This window comes from Mercenaria mercenaria, chromosome 1 (genome assembly GCF_021730395.1).
Source record: "Mercenaria mercenaria strain notata chromosome 1, MADL_Memer_1, whole genome shotgun sequence".
Classification (NCBI taxonomy): Eukaryota; Metazoa; Mollusca; class Bivalvia; order Venerida; family Veneridae; genus Mercenaria; species Mercenaria mercenaria.
Window position 1 is genome coordinate 15,986,744 of NC_069361.1, and position 25,342 is coordinate 16,012,085.

At 35.4% G+C, this 25,342-nt stretch overlaps 1 protein-coding gene across 1 annotated transcript; it reads right to left on the reverse strand.

Moving 5' to 3' along the window:
• Positions 1-494: 494 nt before the first annotated feature.
• LOC123545773 (RING finger protein 145-like) lies at positions 495-8,581 on the reverse strand. The gene is made up of 2 exons (XM_045332081.2): positions 8,063-8,581; positions 495-6,133 (listed from the first exon to the last, which is right to left on the reverse strand). The coding sequence occupies exon 2, from the start codon at positions 5,923-5,925 to the stop codon at positions 4,468-4,470; it is 1,458 nt and encodes a 485-aa protein (XP_045188016.2). The 5' UTR covers positions 5,926-6,133; positions 8,063-8,581; the 3' UTR covers positions 495-4,467.
• Between the last annotated feature and the right edge of the window lie 16,761 nt (positions 8,582-25,342).

Below are 25,342 nucleotides of genomic sequence, written 5' to 3' on the forward strand. Positions count from 1 at the left end.
CATCAATAAAAACTGTAACACGATCAAGCTCTCATTTACTTTTAGGCCTCACCAAATTAAAAAGTTGATTTTTTTTGCTTTTTTGCTAGGATGTGTTTTGTTGTTGTTGTTGTCTTCTGGCAAATTCGCGCCTTCACATTCATTTTCAAATTCCTGCTGAAAATAATAACTAGTGCTTCAGACCTTAAAGGTGGTCAATCACAGTTAAAGTCTTTTACACATTACCAAATCATACAAGTTTTCTTGCAAATAACAGGTTGTACTGTTGATTAAACAAGAAATGAATTTAAGTAATACTGCGAAGATAGCAGTGTGGATAACACTTGCAATTGCATGCATAAGGATGAAATCAATAGAAAATGCTTTAATTAAAATTCGGAACATCATCATATTGAAAAAAAAATAAGATGTCCGTCTGCCAATTTACTCATTTATACACAAATATACAATCATGCTACTCTCCGGCAATCAAATTACAACCGTATTTGAAAACATAAAGTAGTAGTAAGTTTATTTCAATTCAAATAGGCTAGAAGCCCATGAGGACATAAACATGCACAGTATATGACGAACAGTGAAATCAGCATGTACATTTATAAAACATTTGTGTATATGTGTCTACATTTTTACATTTGGAGAAGGTTACACACTAATAATAGATTAGCATTAACAGCGAAAGCAGCATGTACATATATAAAACATTTGTGTATATGTGTCTACATTTTTACATTTGGAGAAGGTTACACACTAATAATAGATTAGCATTAACAGTGAAATCAGCATGTACATATATAAAACATTTGTGTATATGTGTCTACATTTTTACATTCGGAGAAGGTTACACACTAATAATAGATTAGCATAACATATATATTCATACATAGTATCTATTAATAATGAACTGAAAAATATTCCAGTCTTATAGATTAAGATATATTCCGGACTTGAGTTGATCCTTAACGAAACGAAACTAAAGGAACAACAGACTGGATAATCATAAATCTGTTTCAAGAAATAACTACTGCGAAATATACATACATATTTAAATTACAACAGTATTTGTTTTGGCTGGAATATTTTTACGGGAAAATGACATATTGTTACTGATACATATTTGCATTTCTTAAAGTAAAAGCATGGTATACATATGCTCCTAATTTTTTCACGACTGACTGATTTTCATTATTTAACAAATCTATAAATTTATACATATTTGGTCTTCTACAGAATTTTAATAGGATATATTGTTTCCTCAAATCATTATACAATCTACATTCAAGAACAAAATGAAATTCATTTTCTAATACATTGCAAATATGACATCGACGTTCATTTACAGGAATACTTAATGGTCTAGCCCAACGGCCTGTCTCTATCTGTAGCCTATGAGAAGAAACCCTCAACTGAACGAGTGCTTGACAAAATTTGTTAACAGAAAAATATTCCAAGTATGGTTGAAATCTAAATGAGGCTATGTTTCGATAAAAGAGTACACGTGAAGAATTTTCTAATCTATCGTGCCAATTTTGTATAAATTGATCATTTATTCTTTGCTTAACCATGCTTAAGAATAGGTTAGTATTACCTACACTTTGTTGTAACCAGGCATCATAAAAAGCGAAAGAACATAACAAATTTTTAAGCAGTGAACACCAATTTACCTTATTTGGAGCATTTTCTAAGTCATCTTTTAACATTTTGTACACAAGAGTTACATATTTATTTTCACTTGTACACACAATTTTTGTCCAGTATTTAATAATGTTATAAAAATGTATACATTTAAAACTAATTCTACCCAGTTCACCATATATAAAATCAACATAACATATCCCAAGTAGTAATTTACTGTTACAGCGAAAAGACCGAAATATGATAAATTATCAATCTTTTTTGTAAGAACCCTGCATCATTTAAAAGATCATTTTAACTTGTTTCATTTATCAGAGGGTCAGTATAGTTACAACATAAACTGTGTGCCTAAATGATCTAAAATAACTTATTTAATTATTTAATTTGAATAATTAATATTAAGGTTTTTTTACTTGTTTGGTACCTCCGCTTTTTGGAATTTCAGTCTTTTTCGACTAACTTATACCAAACATTGTCCAGAGAATTTGTTTGTTTAAAGCAACATCGGAACAATCCACGTATTAACTAAGCCATATTTCGAACGTAGTAGTCTTTCTAACGAGGTTACTGGGAGTTATAAATGTTGCATTTGATAGCATAAACATTGACTGCCATACTCTCTAATGTGGAGAACACGGAAGTCATTAGAAGATTGTTTTAACAAAGATTCTGATAATTGTGTGATCAAGGTACATTGTTCGGACCCCTTATCTGCAGCACATATATTGTTCTTTATGATGAAATAATTCTTGCACTCAGCAAAACATGATTCAACCTTTTATTCTTTTCACTAGGTTTTATATACATACAAATCTGTACACTCAGTTAATACAAGCAATGTACATAATCAATGTAAATTCATGTCATTAAGTGAAATAGAGAAAAGAACTGGGTAAACAGATGGCGCAGACAAATGAATATGCAAGAGATATTCTCTATACTTTTTCTATATAAGTAAAAGTATAAAGACATTTTAATTTATCAACAAAAGTAATTTTGTTTAACGACCTAAATGTAAGAGGTCCCATGTTCAAATTCAGATAGGGGCTGAAATATTTTCAGTCTATTGCAATGTGCTTAATCGGATAGAGTACAAGTATACTAGCTTGCTACTGAGCTACATTTTATAGTGACGTTGTGTGATGTGTTCACCTTAGGTATGAGAGGTTCCGGGTCTGAATCCCGGTCAGGACTGAAATATGTGTCTTCTTCATGGAATCACTAAAACATTGAGCCTCGCAAACACACCAGAAAAATACAATCGAATGCCGCTACCCAAAATTCGACCCTTGACACAGAAAGTAGACGGTGTGCTTCAAATACCAGTCCACAATACATAGTTTATCATAATAGAAATATTGTAAAACACAAAAGAAGAAGGCGGTACATGCAAGACAACATACAAAACAAAAGAAACAGCTAGGGAAAAAAAAAACAAGTTGAAAATCGGGAAACTGCTTTCACACGGTCAGTAATCTTTGTAAAGGGACTTGTTTGTGGCATAAGCATTTGCACCGTTGCAATTACACTATTTAATACAAAAGTCGGGAGGAACTTCTAATTTCTTTCATCTTACTTCTAACTTCTGTGTTGTCACTGGATTTTCTTATAGAAAATACACACAAAAAGTGTATTTGTTTAGGGTATGTATTGATTACGATTAAAGAATTCATTGATCGTACGTAAGAGAATTTTCTGCAAAACGCTTCTGTCTCAATAATAATTGGTTCGGTGACAGTCGGAAAATTCCGTTACGTTGGACTTTATTCCAGTTGTAGAAATGATGCAGACTATTTTATTATGTACATGTATACTCATATAATTAACTGAATGACATGTCAACAAAGTAAAAACATAACAAGCTGATATTAAGAAATATGTTCAATGAAAATTTTAGATGAAAAATCTGCCGAATTATAAATCCTTGGCGTACTTTTAAATTAATACTTATTATGTACCATCAAAAATCAAATGAAACGATAATCACAACCGATAATGATGGAGCAGTGTGCTTTACACGCAATAAGGCCTAAAAGATTGTTTGTTTCCAGGAACATGCTAAAAAATTAGGGTAGGGCGGTTGGTAATTTTTTGGGGGATTTTTTTATTAAGTGGTATCTTTCGGTCAAAAAATGAATACAAATAAGAAATAATATTTTTAGAGCATCGGTAAGTTAATTTCTAACATCACTGACCATTTTTGAAGAATAAAAAGTGCAATTTTGCAACTTTTTGTTAAAAAAATTAAAAAATTCTCCAAGGCCATAAAAACATTTAGAGTCGGGTCAAAATTTAGGGTAGGTCGGGATACCGGAAACAAACACTTTTAGGCCTCATCATAATGAATACCAAGAGTAACCGAAACGTCACCGCAATCTGCCACGTCATATAGCAATATTGATATTTCTGGTGGGGGGATCGTGATAGATTTTTAGACTTAGATGACAAGAAAAATGAAAAAGCAATTTATTTGATACGTATCAGAATATGTCGACAATATATGAAACATGAATATGAAAGCTTCGGTATATGATAAACATGTCATAAATTGTTGTGGTATGGCTTTTGGTCATAATGTCCCACTACAAGATTTTCATAAAAGCCAGAAGGTACACCCCAGCCGTATTTTGACATTTTATTTATCTGTAGAGGCTACTTTCATATCCTTCTCTGTATAGCACGAAAGCCCAAAAGAGATATTTAATTTCTTACTTCTCTTACTTCTTATTTCAAATTATAAACTGTTTATTTCTACATTCTTACTTCAAATTTCTTACTTTTTTTACTTTTTATTTCTAGCTTCTAATTTTTCAGTTTCAAAAGGTGTAGAATTTCTCATTCAATTTCAGTGTTACAGAAAGGACAAACTGCCTTAACTTGAAGCCATCTTCTTAAGCAGTCCTTGTGGAAGGCATGTTTGCAAGGTAAAGTCTTCCCTTCTGACAACACAGATAAACAAATCGCACAGTCTTGAAATTCCTCTGCACTATTTTCGTTTGTGGTGTTTGTAGATTTGAACGTTACATCTGGCAGGTTGTTAAGGAGTGATCTCGTACGGTTTCGGCTATTGTATCTATCTAATTCTATAATCCCCAAAACACATACAACACCCAAACAGTTGAATACAGCTACGAAAAGTCTTAATAACCACCAACCTTTAAAAAACGGACAAATATATCTACAATAACTCTGAAAAGTATTTAGTACAACCAGACACAGACACTTTGATACTTGCGTGTAATGTATCAGGTCTTCTAATATACCTAGATGCTGTGTAGTGTTCCATGTGATTGACACGAAGGTACATTCCAATAACATAAACAAAGTTTGAAGTATGAGCATACAATTTCCACATGCAATAAAGAGAAGCCATGGATTTATGTCTAAATGCTCCGAAACAATAATTGTGAAAAGGGTTGGGACAGTCACAAGAAGTCCTGTCAGAATCCCGACCCGCAGGTAGAATAACACACCTGGAGACTCGCCTCTGTTAACTGTATTCAGTATTTTCTGTTCCAGAGCATCGAGTGTTTGGAAGATTATAGCGTATACTGAAAGGAATACTACCATTTTCATGGCTTCTAATTTTGCAGTGTACTCTAAAGACAAAATGTCTGCGTCAATAAATGCTATGAGCGCAGATACTTGTACAATGCCACCAATGTTCGCATCGAAAGCCTCTATTATGATTATTTCGGTAGTAAGGATTATGTGACACAGAGCAACGCAAATATTAGATATGAGTCCAAGTCCATACGAAACGGAAACAACAATCACCTCTGTCGTGCACCAAACAGATAATACTTCAAAAAGTGTATCGGATGACGACAAAGACGTGAGTTGTGTTTGATTTATGGTAATTTCGATCAGAAGATTTAAGAGAAAATACAAAGCTCCAAAGGCAAGCATTGTATCTCGCATGGACCGTTTTTCTGGAAACCGATTTCGTGTTGCTATACGTAATTGTAAATCTTGCATTCTAGTTCTGTATTCTAGTGTCGTCTGTTCATCATTTGTCAGTGTGGGCTTGGCAGTCAGTTGAATTAATTTATTTTCATCAACTTTTATATCTACATTCATATTTGAACTTACTTCAAATATACATACTGTTATCAATAATGTACTTTCTATCCAATATGACACTTCCGACAGAAAAGAAGGAGATATACCTAAAACGCTTAGAATATTGGGAACAAGGGTCCCAAACAATGCAATGTATATCCAGGCGGATATATGCACTTTCCCTCTGTGCGCGAACGCTCCAGGCCTGCAACAAAGGTAGACAATCTGCATTGAAATGGAACATATCTCTAGTGCCCTCGATTGTTCTGTTACATTAGTCCAAACAAGAATATTCTTTTCATGGCTAATACCATATGCTTCGTCTTGACGGGTCCAATAATCAATACGTTTCAACCATGTGACGGCTACATCTATTGTAAGGACAGTGTATACTTGCAGAAGGACTCCGATGTTGAATGCCCATGTTCCAACCAGGGAACTATGAAATACAAATAATCATGTCAATTAGAATCAAAGTTTACAAAAAGGTCTGATACAAAGTCAAGTATATCCTTTGTAAATTTAAAATAAAGTTTATTTATCAAACATAATAAATGCAACCCTCCAATTATGGACTAAATAGGTTTATAACTTTGCCGGTGCAGTGAAAATGGTGTAATGTCCGTAACTTAATGTCACAGCTACGTATTTAGAAATGCACCGCTTACTCAATAGTTATATACTTTTTCGGAAAATACATCTTTACAATATTCTCATGTTATAGAGCTCTGAATGTACTCTATTGACAAGTAAATGACCTGCATAGATCCTTTAACTACATAATCGTGACCTGTAATGAGAAAATTCCGCCACAACCGCACGTTAAGATAATCAGAAAATATTGAGTAGCACAGTACTACGATTTAGTAAGTGATGATAATTTCACTTTTTTTGCGCTATGGTGAAACTTCCACAAATGAACCAAATGTATCTGTCTGTGAATGCAATAGAATTACAATTACATCATAAACTAAGCACTGACAAAATTACGTTATAATTATGACCTTTTCGTCACCTAAAACATATAAGCTATAACTTGCGAACGATATATCTATTCCGTATCAAGCTATATAAAACATTCATGGATAAGTTTGATAACGGTTTGGAACTTTTTAAAAGTCCATCGTAATTGGCAATCTAACCCGTGAAGGGAAAAGTGTACTCTTAACAAAACTTCCAATGATAAAATGATACATGTGCAAATATAATCAATCTTAAGTTGTTTACTCCTTATTTATCAATGTTCTGAGACTCAAAATAAGATTTGTTGTTTAAATACAATATGTGTTATGTTGATATATTAAATGAATACAATTATATTTCAAAATGAATAGCTCTTCTTGGTTGTTTTCCAGAAGCAAGTAAAGTTCACAGAATGAAATGACCATTTGTGGTTATATCAATGACGTAAAGTAACATTATGCATTATGTTCTGTTTATTTATTTATCACTGACGTGGGACTAGTATAAAATGTTTTTATTAAGTTAATAATTTAACAAACAATGAAACGTGAAGCTTAAACCCCCATCCTTGATTTGTTGATAAATGCCAATGAATAAGATGTATATATGTTCCAAATATCTACATAATGGCTCTAAATCACTTAACAATTGACATTTATTAGCACGTTTTTCTTAAATACACTTCACGAGAAAACAGTAATCAATTTATGTGAAAATACCCTGGCCGTGTAAAGTAACGATTAAATGGCAGGATGACAAGTTGTTATATTTACAATATCTATGTGCTCAAAAGCCGTTTTCGTGTTTCTATTATTAAGAATTATTGAATACTAGCAAATACTAGCAAATACCTTTTGTAGTGTATTTTTAGCTTGAAAGTCCGCAAAGATCATAAACTTGAATTTACATTCTATTTTAAGAAAGTATTAATCTTTCCTTAGCATTGCTTCGGGATTGTTTTTTTTTTTTTTGGGAGGGGGGGGAGGTTATTGTATTAAACTTATTTTCCTTCTTAAGCTGAACATTATATCGAAATATAGTAAGTTACACCAAAACAAGTAGCTTAAGAATATTGAGGTTCACAAGCCGGGTATTTTTTTTTTCAAACGAGGTGTATTAATATAATACAAATGCAGCTATACTATAAAAAGATAAAAAAGGAACAGTTGACAATGACATCGGAAAATAACGATAAACACCAATAAAATAAATCAATATACATCAATACTATAAATAAAATAATTATCAACAAAATCAATTTTCGTTATGCGTTATTTCATTTTAAAATCCCTATAAAAAATTTCTATAACCCGAATGTGTTCAGTTTGTTTTATATAGGACTGACCGACAAAACTTTTTCAAGTTCTTTTCCTAGTCATATTGTTGTATCATGAGTGACACTCACCTCCGAATCGGACGAAGAGAAGGAAAAATTCAATAATCCAGTAATTAGAATACGGAAAGAGAAGTAGCCACTGGTGAATTATGAAAATCAACGGAACCCTTAGCAATATTTCACACAGATATTTCTTTCTTGGTGAAATGTTATCCAAATAAATATCACATTTTTCACCAGTTCGAAGTGCTTGTTTCTCAATATGTTCAAACAATCTTTGTGTATACTTCTGTACAAACTGAGCTCCTTTTTCTACGGTCTCCATGATCTAAATGATATTCTTTTCAAAGAATTTTCAGTAGGAAACCCCAAATATTGAGAAATACGTATATTTAGCGCACGATAAACATACACTGACATGATGTGCAATCCGATATTAGTATTTTTTTACATGTCATCGATGCATATTTTGTTATTCTATGATTTACCATATCGTCATTCGATTTGCGTGCAACATGCTGTCAAACGCATCCTTGTGTTATAAGCGTGCATAGTCCGTTTATTAGATACAATCGCTAAATTTAAATTTTAATCGATAATTTGTTTTTGCACTTCAGGAGATAATAATTTGTCCGAAAAATACCGATGTCAGGATTGGAAATTGATTGATGAAAACCCAATATATGGTATAAATAGGTAGTTGTTTAAAGTTACAAACTACCCAGTTTTATAAATAGCGCATACACATTATTTTTACATAAACGACCTCTGTTTTAAAAATAACATACAAACACTATTTTAGGCTGGCGATTTATTCGCCAGACTATAATAACCATAAATTGAGATTCCACAAAGTTCAAACAGGTGCTGAGACTGACAACACAAAATATAATTTCATGCGCAATTCAAATAGTTCGCCACGCTTATCAGTTTTGCTATTGAGTTGAATAAAAATTGTTAAACTTACCTGTTTCTATAAATCTTTTTGCTCAAACATGTTATAATAATTATCGTTATGGCGTATATGCCAATAACGAATATTATTTTGCGAACAAGGGTTTTTATCCAGACGGGCTTACCTGTTTCGTGGAAGGCGTGTAGATTTATTATCTCCCCTTGACCATAACAGTAAGATTTTTTTACGGAAATTGCCGAGTCTAGCGAATATGATGTTTGCATTGTGACGTCAGAGCCCTTTCCGATAGATTCCTTCAACAGACATCCAACCAAAAAATTTTCATAAATTAAATCCAAAGTAATCCTTGACTTATCTTAATAATGAGAGGTAAAGGAACCAAGTAAAGCTGGTTTGAAATCCACGGGAGCCAAGAATTCGAAGAAAAAGCGGACATCCCAGATCCAGACGGAGGCGGAACGGGCCGAGGTGGAACATATGGATTTGTCGTCGGGCGACATAGGAGAAAATGCAGGTGATAATCGTAGATCTATCATTGATTTTGAGGAGATTTTAGGCCCTGTTAATGATAACAAGCAGTCACAATATGATAAGGAACTTATAAATTCTAATAATACAGGGTGTGGTGGTCTCAACAAAAATGGCTCTAATTTTACATTTGGTGAAGGCCAGGCTAATTCAATTTTATGGTGCGCTGGGGATGACATTTCGGTCCATGTTCCTAAAGTGTTAAAGGCACAAATATGTCAATGTGGCGTTATTACTTTAAGGGGCGATGGAGCTACAGGATATTTGCGCTGGCAGCACGTTGTCCCTTACAGCAGGTGGTAAAATAGAATCAAAGCCACGGGAATGTAGAGACAAGGTGCAGTTAATTGAGAAATGGACAGACGCGTTTCTGATTTTTATGGCAATTTATGTTAAACAGTATCCATTGAAAACCGGCGAAATGCCGCAGTATATAACACATATAAGGGAGGCAGCATATAGACAAGGAGGGTATTCGTGATGTTTATATGATGAGCAATTTCATATAAGACAGGTCGCATGTTCTTCTCCATGGGGGTCAATAAACCAAGATTTATGGTTGAGATGCATGTCTTTAAAAGACCAATCCTGTCCCCAACTTCAGATGATGTAACATAAATCAAACGTAAGCAATGATTATAATCAAGGTTACTTCTACTGGTCAAACTGAAGTATCAACACAAATGCTCAAAATGCGGTTTGCCTCATCCACGTGTGAAGTGTCATACAAGATAATAATTATAATGTGCAACGTGTTGATTATCCTCAGCCAAAGACCATGTATAACTTCGAAAGGCAGAATACCCCATACAGTCGTTTTCGGAATGCAAGGGGTAGAATGCCTTTCAGGGGACAAAGGGTCGCAAGAAGGGGATACCGGTACTTTTAATATTGCCGATTCGCCAATTGATGTAAATATTATTGAAAGAGAATTGCTTTATTATGAACATCCAGATAAACATGCTTTATTACAGGGGTTTACGGAAGGTTTTCCTTTGCAATATTCGGGGCCTCATTGTTATTCTGACGCAAAAAAATTAAAATCGCCCCTCCAGCATCCTAAGGTAGTACAGCAGAAAACTGACAAAGAATTGGCTCTCAAAAGGGTAGCAGGACCCTTCCCCACGATTCCGATTAAAACATTACGTGTGTCCCCGATAGGTATCGTGCCCAAAAAAGATCCTGGTGAATTTCGTTTAATTCACCACTTATCACACCCTTTCATTGATCAGTTATACGCGATTTGACGAAGCAGTTATGTTGCAAGATCTTGATAGAGGTTGTAAAATTTGGAAAATTGATATTAAAAGCGCATTTCGGTTACTCCCCGTGCATCCGAATGATTGTGATCAGCTTGGCTTCAAATTCAATGGCAATTATTATGTGGACAAAAGTATGCCTTTCGGTTGTTCTGTAAGTTGCAGTACATTTGTACTTTTGAAAAATTCGCCTGTTCTCTGGAATTTTGTATAAAGCACAGAGTGTCGTCTGGACAAATATTGCATTATCTAGACAATTATCTGGGTGGTGATAGGTCATACAGTACATCTCTAATGCTTATGAAAAAATTCATTAGTTTCTTTGCGGAAATGAGGGTGCCTATTGCCGATGAAAAAACGGTAGGACCCGTTACAGTGCTTTGCTTCCTGGGTCTCGAACTTGACTCGGATGAAATGGTAGTGCGTATGCCCAGTGATAAAATCGAGGAGATCAAAATATCAGATTGACGCTGTCTAAAGTAAAGGTTGCATTAAGATTCATGCAAAGTTTAATCGGAGTGTTGAGTTTCGCGTCTATAGTTATTTACCCGGGTCGGCAATTTTGTCGGGGTTTAATAAACGCTACATGTGGACTTACAAAACCATTTACCATCTTAGGATAAGCAAGGCCATTAAGGCTGACTTAAACATGTGGTTACAATTTTTTCAGAAATACAATGGAATATCCGTATTTCATGATCGCTTTTGGGTTTCAAACGAGGATGTTAAATTGTATTCAGATACTGATGCCAGCGTAGGTTTTGGTTGTTATTTTAAAGGTCAGTGTTGTTGTGCAGAATGGCCATCGGCATGGCATACTTCCGGTATTACCAAGGACATCGCTGTATTAGAATTTTTTCCTTTTTTTGCACTGTACATCTGGGGAACAGAGTTACGCAATAAAAAATATCATGTTTCACTATGATAATCAGGCTGTTGTCCATATCCTTAATACACTTTCTTCAAAATCGGAACATGTAATGATTTTAGTCCGTGAGGCAACAATGCGTTGTTTGAATTTTTATATTGCTGTTAAGGCGGCCCATGTCGAATGTCATCGGAATTTGATTTGTGACGCTTTGTCTCGTCTGCAGATCGACAAAATTCGAAGGCTTGCACCGGAAGCCGATACCTTCCCAACTATGGAGTATCTTCGAACCAGGGTTTCAAACCTTTTAGAACACAGTCTAGCACAGAATACACTGATCACTCACAGCCTTTAGAACATTTCGGTCAATGTATGGTTTTTCCAATAATTGGCCGGCAACACACCAAGAGATAGTACTTTTATTACATATTTTGCCGACAGGAGCTATTCATCATCTACAGTAAGTACATATATAGCCGGCATCGGCTATTTTCATAAGATAAATAACTGGTATGACCCTAAAGAATTATTCATCCTTAAAAATTACTTGAGGGTTGTCGTAGGCTTAGAAATAACACTGACATTAGAGCACCGTTTACGTTACCTAGGCTTAAAAGCGTGTGCTCAGTTTTACCGGTAGTATGTTTTGATGAATTTGAGGCTACTCTTTACAGGGCAGCCTTTATTTTAGCTTATTTTGGGTTTTTTCGAGTAAGTGAGTTAGTTTTAACAACCGTGACGCAGTCAATGAGGCCATTACAAGATGCAGATGTGTCGTTCTTAAATAATAATTCAAACGTACGGATAACTATAAGGTACTCAAAAAACTAGTCAAACTGGCCCACCGATTGTGTTACGATTGCCATGCGAGACTGATTCGGACTTGTGTCCAGTGTGTGCTCTCAAAAGTTATCTTATAGTTCGTCCTAAGATTCGAAGTTTTCTATTCATTCATAAGAATGGTAAGCCTGTTACTCGAGCACAATTTTCATATGTATTGTCCAAGGCAGTCCAATTGTGTGGTTTTGAAAATTGTCACTTCCGGTCGCATAGGAAGAGCGACGCAACTCGCTTTAGACGGAATATCAATGGATACTATAAAACATTTAGGTAGATGGAGATCGAATGCGTGCCGTTTGTATGTTCGGAATTAACAAATTCAAATAAAATATAATCATGGTTTTACATTGTATTCTCGGCAGATGTATGGATGATTGGAGATTCCATCATACACTGGGCAGGTGAAAGGGCCAGAGAACTTGAGGCTTCCTGGTGACAGAACGGTTAGGTGGCTCACTATTCGGTGAATGAAGTGGCAGGATTTCCACCATGTAATACACAGGTAGCAGTAACGTACATAGGATACAGTATGGGTCCATGAGCCATATGCACTTAAATATATTACAATTATAATGTTTTCTTAGGAAAAAATGACAAAAAGCCATTTTGAAAAAAAAAATTGCCCCTGTGACAACGAGCCATGATAAAGGTGATCAAGAACAGTTTGATATGTGCATTGCTTCCAGGTCCGTATATTTTTTTCAATACAATATTTCCTTATCAATGTTTGGCCGTCTTTTGGGCAAAAGAATAATCTTTCAGAAAAACCTTACTTCAAAGCCCAGTTCCAAACCGTTTACGCATCACGAGCGAGCAACGGCGTACGAAACGGTAGTGTTTTCTCTGTCCGAATAAATCCCACACATTTTTCGCACCGAAGTCTCCGCTCCCCCCCCCCCACCCTAAAACACACCAAGCACATCGTGCCAGTTTAAAATAACGTTATTACCGTTCAAAACAGGCTAAACGCAAACTAACAAGACCGAAAATCAGGTTCAATCCTACTTTGTTACTCACAAATTCGCTATTTAACGTTTTCGCTTTCGCAAATTACCTTCGCCTGCCATGATTACCGATGACAAGACGGTGGTTGTAAAGAACGTTTTCATTGGCGGAGACAGTTTACGTATTTCAAACGTAGCCATAAAATCCAAAGAGTACCCGAATATAAACAAGCAGCGATGGCTCACGAAGATTATTTACCCTATTCAATTTAAATAGCAACTGGTAAGTAACTAAATAGAATTGAACCTTATTTTTAGTCTTGTTAGTTTACATTTAGCCTGTTCTGAACGGTAATAACGTTATTTTAAACTGGCACGGTGTGCTTGGTGTGTTTTAGGTGGGAGACTACGGTACGAAAATGTGTGGGATTTATTCGGACAGAGAAAACTACCGTTTCGTACGCCGTTGCTCGCTCGTGATGCGTAAACGGTTTGGAACTGGGCTTTGAGGTAAGGTTTTTCTGAAAGATTATTCTTTTGCCCGAAAGACGGTCAATCATTGATAAGGAAATATTGTTTTGAAAAAAATATACGGACCTGTAAGCAATGCACATGTCAAACTGTTTTTGATCACCTTTATCATGGCTCATTGTCACAGGGGCAATTTTTTTTTCAAAATGCACATGTCAAACTGTTCTTGATCACCTTTATCATGGCTCATTGTCACAGGTGCAAATATGTTTTTCAAAATGGCTTTTTTGTCTTTTTTTCCTAAGGAAACATTATAATTGTGATAAATTTAAGTGCATATGGCTCATGGACCCATACTGTGTCCTAGGTACGTTACTGCCACCTGTGATGTAATACAGAGAGAAAGACTATTCTGTACTCCACCGAAAGCAATTGTACTCCATTTAGGTGGGAACGATTTACGCACTTGGAGTTTATATAAACTTAGACGAGTTATTAACAAGGAAATAAAGTACTTGTATGAATGTTTCCCTGATACAATAGTTATTACAACGTCGTAATTGGTGTGGCTGTTATAAAGTGAATGTTGCCATGGAAAAGAAGTGTCGGCAGGTTAATTATTTTAGCCGTAAAGCCGTAACGGCAAGATCCCAGGGTAGAACATTAAAGACACAAATTGATTTTGCAACCGCGGGGTTTTATCGGGGAGACGGGAAACACTTATCAGAAGTCGGGTTGGAAATGGTTTTAGATTCTCTAAGGGACGGCTTAATAAATTATATTGGCTAGAATTTGGCGGATAAATTTCATGTATGTAAATTTATTGTGGCGGAAATTGTAGCGGTCTGGGAGTTCCGTCCTTCCACTTACTGCACCTCTCACTACGAAAGTCCTAAGTTACTGGATACCTAGGGTGAGAGATCGTTAAGTTATATACACAGAATCTGCCTTATTCTCTTAATACCGAATGCATACGTGCATACATTGGTTGCAATTAGACTACCAAATAGTGTGTAACATTATCATTTACAAAAAGTAAATTACAACTGGTGCTTTTCAAAATTCAAATTCAATAAAACGCAATTAAGGGGCTAGGGATTTCGCTCGCATAGTCATAGTACTTGGCGTATCCTGTGTACCCTCTAAATTTTTGGCTACATGATTGCTATTTTGGTGTTATGTTTGCTTCAAGTAGTTGTTGAAATGCACGTGTCTGAAATGCACGTGTCTGTATGCAGTAGTGGTCGAAATGCACGTGTCTGTATTCAGTAGGTGTCAAAATTCACGTGTCTGTATGTAGTAGTGGTCGAAATGCACGTGTCCGTATTCAGTAGGGGTCGAAATGCACGTGTCAGTGTGCAGTAGTGGTTGAAATGCACGTGTCCGTATGCAGGTTTTTCTGAAACCGTTGTAATGGTGTTGCGATGCGTTATTTAAGTGCTTTGGAGTGTCGTACAGTTGCTAACAAAATATAGTGCTGACTGTTTTCGTAATGATAACGTTAATATATTATTAATATATTATAGCACCAGTATTAGGCAGGTACTTCTATTTAAGACAGGCGGGTCCGAACTTCCAGACTGGTAGGATTTTCAAATCGGTTCAACTGTAGCCACCGTTGGGAACTCAGTGAACCATATAGCGGCCATATATCTCCACAATATTACGATAATTATCATTTAATATTAAATATGTTGCAAGCGATTCGTGGTAATAAATGTATGAACTTTTAGTGAGTCAAGAAATAATTATCGTTATGGCGTATATGCCAATAACGAATATTATTTTGCGAACAAGGGTTTTTATCCAGATGGGCTTACCTGTTTCGTGGAAGGCGTGTAGATTTATTATCTCCCATTGACCATAACTGTAAGATCGTTTTACGGAAATTGCCGAGTCTTGCGAATATGACTTTTGCATTGTGACGACAGCGCCCTTTCCGATAGATTCCTTCAACAAACATCCAACCAAAAAAAATTCATTATTTTTCTAACGGTAAGTACTTGAAATTCAACACTGTTGACCGCTTCGTTATAGATTATGACCCCGTCTATAAATAGTTAATTACACTGACGAATGCTGAAAGATTTATTGTAAAAAGTGCTTTGTCACTAATTTGCTTAAAGAGTGGGGGCGTAGATGTAAGCGATGTAGATATGATTTAACTTTACGGAGAAGTTTAAGTTTTCTAATTCATTCTTAATTTGTGGTCGTGGTGATGTTTTTCAACAAGCTGATTTAACAGTAAATTAGGCCATTTCGTCATGAAATCACTTTCATTAATATTGTCAAACATTTACATTTTAACTAATATTAAGAATCAAACAGTCTAGACGTGAGATAGCCCTAAAATATACAATGCATTTGGAAATAAAATATGTACCGAAAATGGTTCGGGAGTAAATTTAGTCACTTTTTATTTTGAGAGATAGCTCTGTCGTGAAGGAGATAGGCATGTCGCTAAGGAGATAGCTCTGTGTTGCATTAACAGTTTTGAGTAGTGTTGAATGTATCCAGATAGTAGTTATGTCCACTTACGAGGTACAATGCAATTATCTCATTTTTATATTTATACAGCATTTGTATAATACATACATATTGAATTTTTTCTTATATTTATTTTGCTTGGTTTTTATTTAGTGCCGTTTTAACAAGTACTTCTGGATTTAGCACCAGTACTAACTTGTTCTCAGCAATTAACTATCAAGTCCTCCTACAGACACATTGTAAAATAGTCAGGGGGTTCAAACTCAAAGTCCATGATCAATAGATCTGCACTTTCACTTTTGATCTAAGCGAGCGGGCTATATTTTCTTACAATCGGCATGTGCTACTTTTTCTATAAAACAGATAAATTCATTGATGCGTGAAATTATCTTGTGAAAAGCAAGGATTGCCTGTAACTTTAGTGGAAGCGGCTCTGATACATGTTTACAAGGCTTGTAAAATCATATCTGAATATAATGATACCATAATTGCTTTTCGTTAAGGACACGACCAGTTTGTTTGTACGTTCTAGTAAATAAAATATACTTTGTACAAATATCAGAGTCGCTGTGACTTCATCATTGTACTAATGAATCTAAAATCTGAAAGTTTTGAACAATCATGCTGATTTACGAGCTAGATAAACTTTATAGGACAACTTTACGTGGAGGCTAATCATAATGCTTTTAGTGTTTTAACAATGTACGCATTTAATTAGCAACCTCAATTAAACATACAATTACTGACATAATTACTGCAGTGATCGAATTCTAATTTAAGAACTTTCTTTATAATTGAAATTCTAATATTCTCGGCTATTTTCATTTCTATCGATTTATCTTTTATCTGAACCAATCAGACACGTTTGTCGAAAGGGTCGTGACTAAAGATGTTGAGTAAAATTATCTTTCTTTAGAATTTGAATTTTGTCATATTATGACGTAAGAGCATTAGCCTCTTTAATTTGCGAAATTAGGAGAGAAAAAAACATGTACGTCATGTACAAAAACAAACGGCAAAAAGGCAGTTTCGCGCGGGCTTTAATTCATAAATCGCTAGCATGGCATTTGTCTTTATTATGTACCACATGTCAATAAAAGTGACCTTGTGAAAAATCAATATGACAGTGCAGCTAATGACACTATGATTTTGTGAAGTGTGAAAGAGTATGAAATAGTTTGAAGTCGCTTATCCAACCACTCTAAAGCAAACAATGGCAGGTGCGAATAATTACTAATGGACAGATCCAAAACTGTCAATCATTAATGTTTACATAAAACAGACTGTGCAATCAGGACTGCCAAATGCGATTGACCTAGTTTACACAATAGACACGTGCGTTTTGTTTGTGATACCGCTTGTGAGCACTTTACTTTAGCATGAATAGAATAGCAATAGAAGGAGGAGTTATGTGTAGGTTACTAACCGAGTAGTAGGTGTTCATGAATTGAAAATACAATACCCGCGCTCGTGCGAATCGTGTTTCCGCACGACCGCGAGTATTTTTAATTTATGAACACCGATCTAGGAGGTAAGTAACTGACTTACAAAATGTCATATTGATTTGTTACTTTTTATTAGCCCGACAGAGCACAAAGTGCTCAAGGTGAGCTATTGTGACCGGTCATTGTCTGGCGTCCGTCGTGCGTCGTCCGTCAACATTTGCCTTTTGAACACCCTAGAGACCCAATCGTTATGAAACTTGGTCAGAAATTTAGTCTTGATGGTCTCTAGGTGTCTTCTGAAACTGGATCATGTGGGGTCAAAAACTAGGTCAGTAGGTCAGATCAAAGGATAAGCTTGTGAACAGTCTAGAGGCCATCAATCTAAATTTTATGAATATCCAGTGTAACATGCTGCCCCTACTGCGTACACAAGGTTTTTCTTTCAGATGAGAAAGGTGACCTAGTTTTTTATCCAAGATGATCCATATTTCAATTTTAGATTTCATCCAGACAAGCACTCTGATCAAAATTCATGAAAATCCGGTACAAAATACAGTTTCAATTGCAAACACAAATTGTTTCTTTTATTTTTCCTAGTGGCTTAGTTTTTTTATCCAAGATAACCCCTATTTTAGTTGACCTACATTTAATCAAGACAATCACTCTGACCAAATTTCATGAAAATCAATTGAAAAATTTCCTTTGATTTAACCAGGTGACCTAGTTTTTTTATTCCAAATAACCTATATTCAAATTTATCCTAGATTTTATCCAGACAAACATTCTCATCAAATTTCATATGAGTGAAAAATGCAGTTCCTATTGCGTAGATAAGATATTTCTTTAATTTGACCTAGTGACCTAGTTTTTGACCCCAGATAATACATTTTCTTACTTGACCTAGATTTAAACAAGACAATCATGTTGACTAAATTTCATGATCAATTGAACAATACAGCCTCTATTGCATACACAAGCTTAATGTTGACAGAGAGACAGACAGACGACTGACAACGGACATCGAGCGACCACAATAACTCACATGAGCAAAAAGGTTAACAGAACAACTATTCAATATTTACAATTATAACCTCATGAAAAATCTTTGTCGAAACAATACTTTGAAAATGCATACCTGTATATCAAATGGAACAATAACTTTATATTAGTTCAAATGAGGACAACCCAGAGTAAATATTAAAACGTTTAAACTATGAACACAGAGCTCTGTTCATGCAACACAGAGCTATCTCCTTAGCGGCATGACTATCTCCTTCACGACAGAGCTATCTTTCACAATAACAAGTGAATAATGTTATTCCCCAACCATTTTCAGTACATATTTTATTTCCAAATGCATTGTATATTTTACAGCTAACTCACGCCTACTCGGTTTGCTTCTTAATATTAGTTAAAATGTAAATATTTGACAATGAAAGTGTTTTCATGACGAAATGACCAAATTTACTGCTAAATCAGCTTGTTGGTAAACATCACCACGACCACAAGTTAAGAATGAATTAGCAAACTTAAAGTTCTCTGTAAAGTTAAATCATATCTACATCACCTACCGTTCCCCGATTTTTGATCTTCGATACACTGCTTGTAAAAATGCAAAAAAATATGATGACACTCACCTTTGTTGATGTTCTTTTATCGCGATGTGCACTACCTCGGATGTTGCGACAGAGGAGTTAACCGTACAACTCTTAAAAAAGGTAGCTCTGTAGTTAACCAGGCGTGTAGTAGAGCTTGAACCTTCGCCTTCCTTTCTGATCAGTGTTCATACATTCATGCATGATGTGTGTGTGTGTGTGTGTGTGCGTGCGTGCGTGTTTGTGCGTGTACAAGTTCGTGTGTGTGTATGTGCGGGGGGATTTGCATATCGAAGTATAGATGTTGTGTTTGTTACCTTTATATTTTATTGGGGGCGTGACTGAGTGGTTATGGTCGCTAACTTTCAATCACTTGCCCCTCATCGATGTTGGCTCGAGCCTCACTCGGGGCGTTGAATTCTTCATGTGAGGAAGCCATTCAGCTAACTTACGGAAGGTCGGTGGTTCTATCCAGGTGCCCGCTTGTGATAAAATTACGAACGAAGGGGCACATGAGGTCTTCTTCCACCATCAAAGCTGGAAAGTCCCCATATGACTTATAATTGTGTCGGTGCGACGTTTATCCCAACAAAATAAAATAAATATTTATATTTTATCTGATATTATGTCCTTCAATGTTTATTATCATTTTTGTATAAGCATATATAAACGAAACGTGTGTGGCACGCAAATTGTCCGATGATAACGTGAACCCAGGTTCACGGTCGGAAAACTAGGATTAACAATAGATAAACTAGGTTATTTCGAACGTAAAACCAGGATTTTCGAATACTAACTCATATTTTCGAGCAATAACGGATGTTAACCATAGTTAACGCTCTTGAACCCATGTTTAAGTTCGATAAACTAGGTTTCTCGATTGAACTTTAACTTGGGTGTACAAACGTGGACCAACGTTTACGAGCATGAACTATGGTTTACGACGTTATCCTATGTTTTCGCTCGAAAAAATAAGGTTTACATGCTTTTACGTTTGAAAAAACCTTCTTTATCTGTCGTTAATCCTAGTTTTTCGACTGGGAACCTGGGTTCATGTAATTATTTAAGTTCCATACATGTCACGTCCGTAAAATATGGTTCACGATCACCTAGGCTTAAGGGCGTGAACAGGAATTTTCTTTCGTAAATGCAGGTGCTGGGGAGCGGTGTTCAAGAGGTTAAGGTGTCGGCCGCTCAAGCCAGGGGTGGTGTGTTCGAGCCCCACTGGGGTCACGACCATGACTTCTCATATGAAAACAGTACTGTTGTTTCCAGGAAGCTGAATCGAGAGTGGTTCAAATAAGCTTTATAAGCTTTCTCTCCAATGGAGCTTAAATAAATTCGTATAAACTAAACGCAGGTTCACGCTCGTAAATATAGGTTCACGGCCGTAAACCCATGTTAACACCCGAAATTCATAGTTGACTTTTTAATCCTAATATATCGACCATAAACCATGGTTTATGTTTGATAAACTACATGTAGTTTTCTCGTATAAACTATTAATTTCGGTCGTTATCCTATGTTGAATGTCGTTACCCTATGTTTACGATCGTGAACCCCGGTTCACGCTTGTAAACCATAGTTTACGAATGTGAACCTATGTTTACGACCTTGAACTTTGGTTTACAAGCGTGAACCTATGTTTACGAGTGTGAACTTTGGTTTACGGCGTAATCCTATGTTTTCGCTCGAAAATATAGGTTAGTATTCGAAACACCCGATTTTACGTTCGCAAAACCTGGTTTATCGATCGTTAGTCCTTACACTACCTTCACAAGTTAATCAAGATTGTTCATTACAACAATTCCTTATACTCGCCTTAGTTTGATATGAAAACTCCAATATATCTAAGGTTTTGCAAACATCTTACCCGCACAGTTTTCATCCGGTATTTTGTGGTAGCAAGCATTTCTGTACTTTCAGTACTTTGATTAGATAAACGACCTATACTGGTTGTTATACAGTTAGTGTGTGTGTGTTTGTGCGTGTAGGTGTGCGCGTGTGTGTGTTTATCGCCATTTTCAATTTTGTAGACATACATTCGACGGTATCTACTTGTAGTGTTGAACTCAGGTTCTGCCTCATAGGAATATATCACGCCGTGAACACGTGACATGTTACATTACATTGACATCGGGCTGGCCAGTCACAAATTCTTAAAGAGGCGCCTGACGAAACAATATTTCTATAAATTGTTCCAAATTTGGAAGTGCTGCGTTTATACTGCTGGTTATCTGCCTCTGTATTCTTTTATAAACTATAAACTCACAGAAGAAAACAGTTGCACCGCGCGTGATCCACGCCAGAAACTGAAAGCCTACTTATGACAAACTTTGACCTTATGACATGTTAGGAGTATATTGCGCAAAAAAATCTGCTTGACGAAACCTGATTTCGTTAGTTTTAACAAAAGACAAGCCCTTACCTTAGGCAAAGGCTGACCATGATTTAGAATAAAACAAAATCATTCTTCATTTCATTTTCTGTTATTCTCCCATCTTCACGTTCTCTTACCTTTAAATGTCAAACTGTAACATATCTTGTTTGATCTTCGTTGGTATCTTCGTTTCTAAAAGTATTAAGTTCTCATTTCTTTTCTCCTCTCATTCTGTTTCTCTTTTTTTAACATAGAATAATTATGAGCAAAATAATTAACTTTTTGATATTAAAAACAAATCGAACAATGGCTTCGGGATCTTTGATTTTAACTCACTTAGATTTGAAGATTGAATACTGCTTAAGCCGGTGCTAGGGGGCATGGGCAGTGTTGCATTTTCCATTACTGCTCATGAACAGACTTAAATCAAACCGAGTCTGCAATTTTCACTTTTTGCCTTCTTCTCAGGGGTTCCGAGGGATCTACTTTCCAGATTGTATTCGTTCCAAATAGAGAAAAATTAGTATTTCTTATTATTTAGCTTAGCTTACTTTACCTTATATAAAAGCTGAAATATTAGACCATTTGTGTTATAACCATAAAGAGTAATGTGAAGTTCAGTTTAAGGTGGAATGCGCCTAATTTGGAGTTATCGGGTTTCGTTTCGAAAATTTTATTAATATAAAATTCAGCATATTCCTCATAGACTGCTTATTTTACTTTTTTGATATTTCTGTAACTTTTTTCTCTGCAGAGCTTCAAAAACGACAATTGACGTCCATTTTTGACGAACCGCGATTTCACGTCCATCAGACGATTTTTGTAAATCGTTCTGTTCATTCTAATTTGGAAACACAGTATATGCCATGTGCAGTTGGATGGGTTTTAACATTTTTGACTGTGCAGCAAACCTCGTGCTTAGTGCACTTTCTGAACGTACGGCCCTTGAGAAGCAGTAAAACTAACATATTCTCAAAAAGTACTCCTGTATAATATTAAATTATCCAGAACACTACTTGCTGGCATTGAAAGGACTATAGTTTAGTTTATTTATCTTTAAAGATTTCCTAACATGATAAGGACAAATCTTGCTGTTTTTATATTACACTTAGCTCCTGTTCGAAGGTTTTATTTCCAATAGATACAAGCCATATTCCCTCACAGAAATCTTAGAAGTTCAGTCCTACACACATATGAACTTTATATAGCTAAGTTAGTGTAAGTGACATGACTTCAGAGTACAATGTATTTCAAAAAAAATAAACTAGTAAACACTCATTACATATCTTCAAACGATTGCATTACTTGTACTTTTACACTCATCTTATCAGAGTTACGAAAACTTAATTTGATTCATGAAAACTTTTAATACGATAAAGCTTTCACTAACTTTAGGCCTCACCAAATTAAAAAGTTGCTCATCGGATTTGCAGCTCGTACTTTTTCAGAGAAACAAACAAAATTTGCGTTTTGATTTTCGTATTGTTTTGTTGTTGTTTTTTGTGTTGATGTGTTTTCTGTTGTTGTTGTTGTCTTCTGGCAAATCCCCGCTTTCAAATTTTCAAATCCCTGCTAAAAATGATAACTAATGCTTCAGACCTTAACTGGGAATTTGTTTCCGAAAATTTAATCCTTGAAAAAACTTGAAAATTGCGATTTAATGTTTCAAATCATGTTTTACAGTAAATATCAATGCCAGCATTAAGTTTTAATGTTATATTTGTTTGCATGATAACATTTTCAACACATATATTTTTTTGATTATACATGTACTTTGTTATTACTTTTTTCACCTGCTATATTCTCTATCCCTTGTGTGTTTTTCTTTAATGTAAAGGCATGTACTTTTTATTGTTCCATCTCTTGAGAAGGAACACTTTGAATGGGAAAGTCAAACTTGACTGAGAAACTGACCTAGACAGCTGTTGTAATTAATAACAAGCTGGCCAATTAAACTCCGCGACCTCAGAAATAACCTCTGGCATTAAAATTATGTTTCCTAATTGAGGCGACCCTCTGACCGAACGCGCTCCGCGTAGTACATATTACTAGGCCCGAGGATGGAAAAGTGTTTTTTTTTTCAAAACATGACAAATATTTTATTTGTCAAAAAGGTTAACATACATTGTTATTTTCGAATGCATGGTCAATATGTGAAAACAAACGTCATGGCGACCCTCTACTTGTGAGCAACAAATTCACGCATCGAATGGTACTCTACATGTGAACCGGGTCAATGTTTATAGCCACAATATTTGCACTTAATTGCCGCATTTACTCAACTGAAAGTTGTAACGGATTTACTTTGTTGTAGGATTTAACAACTTACATATATGTTATCGTAAATACTTTGGAAATAGTGGACGTGAATTTTTATTTTTTGACAAAATTCTAGTTTCTTGTATTTGGTACATTTCGTGTGAAAGATACGAAGGCACATTCCAATAACTTAAAGACTGTTCGGAGTATTAGCGAACAATTTCCAGATGCAAAAGAGGCCATGGATTTATGTATAAATGTTCCAAAACAATAATTGCGGATAAGGTTGTGGCGGTCACAAGGAGTTTCGTCAGTATCCCGACACGCACTTAGAATATACATCGGGAACACGCCAGATTTGACTGTATGAAGTATTTTCTGTTCGAGAACATCAAGTGACTGGACGATTATAGCGTATACTGAAAGGAATGCTACAATTTTCATGAGTTCTGATTTTGTTATGTACTCTTACGACAAGATGTTTCCTTCAATAAATGATATGAGTGCAGACACTTGTCCAATGCTATTGATTTTGCATCGATAGGCTTGATTATTTCGGAAGTAAGGAATATGTGAAACAGTGCAACGCACCCAGTATGTTGGAAATACCCGATATTGAGAAATGTTTATATTTTAGGTCGTTTTAACAGGTCAGTAATGTAATAATTAGTATTATTAGGATATTCGCGATAAAGACATGCTTCGAAGCTTGGCAACAACTAGCCAGTATAAAAATTCGTATACCGTTTTTGTTAACTTTAAGATTAGTTTAGATATATATGTAGATAATTGCATGAAAGTTTACAAACTTAGAAAAAAAGATTCTGGGTAATATTGTCGCAGCTTTACTGTCATTCTAGTTAAATAGGTAATTTTTGTATTCTTTAAGTCAGGTGAAATTTTCTTTAGGCCCACGTTGTGATGTTTGGGTTATGGGCGCATTTAACATTTAAACTTTGATGCCACCTATACATTTTCAACCAGTCAGAAGCCCCTTGATTTGCTTCCATCTGACCGAGAGGCATGTATCTCTCTTCTTCTGAAAAAAAACCCTGAAATAACTGAAATAAGATGATATTTTTACTCGGATACCCCATGTTGCTGACAATTATGATGATGAGATCTGCTTTGTCTTCAGATAGAGCTAATGTTTTAACTAAAATAAAGAAATTGTAGGATATATTAGCCGCCATACTCAAATTATTTCACCTAGATATTTGAATTAGATATGCATACTGACAATTGCCTGCATGTTTATTTTATCAATAGTTATATTAATTATTCTGTCGCCGTTTCACATATTTCTTACCTCCATGCACTACCAAACATGCATGTCTTCACAGAAATTAGAATTTAG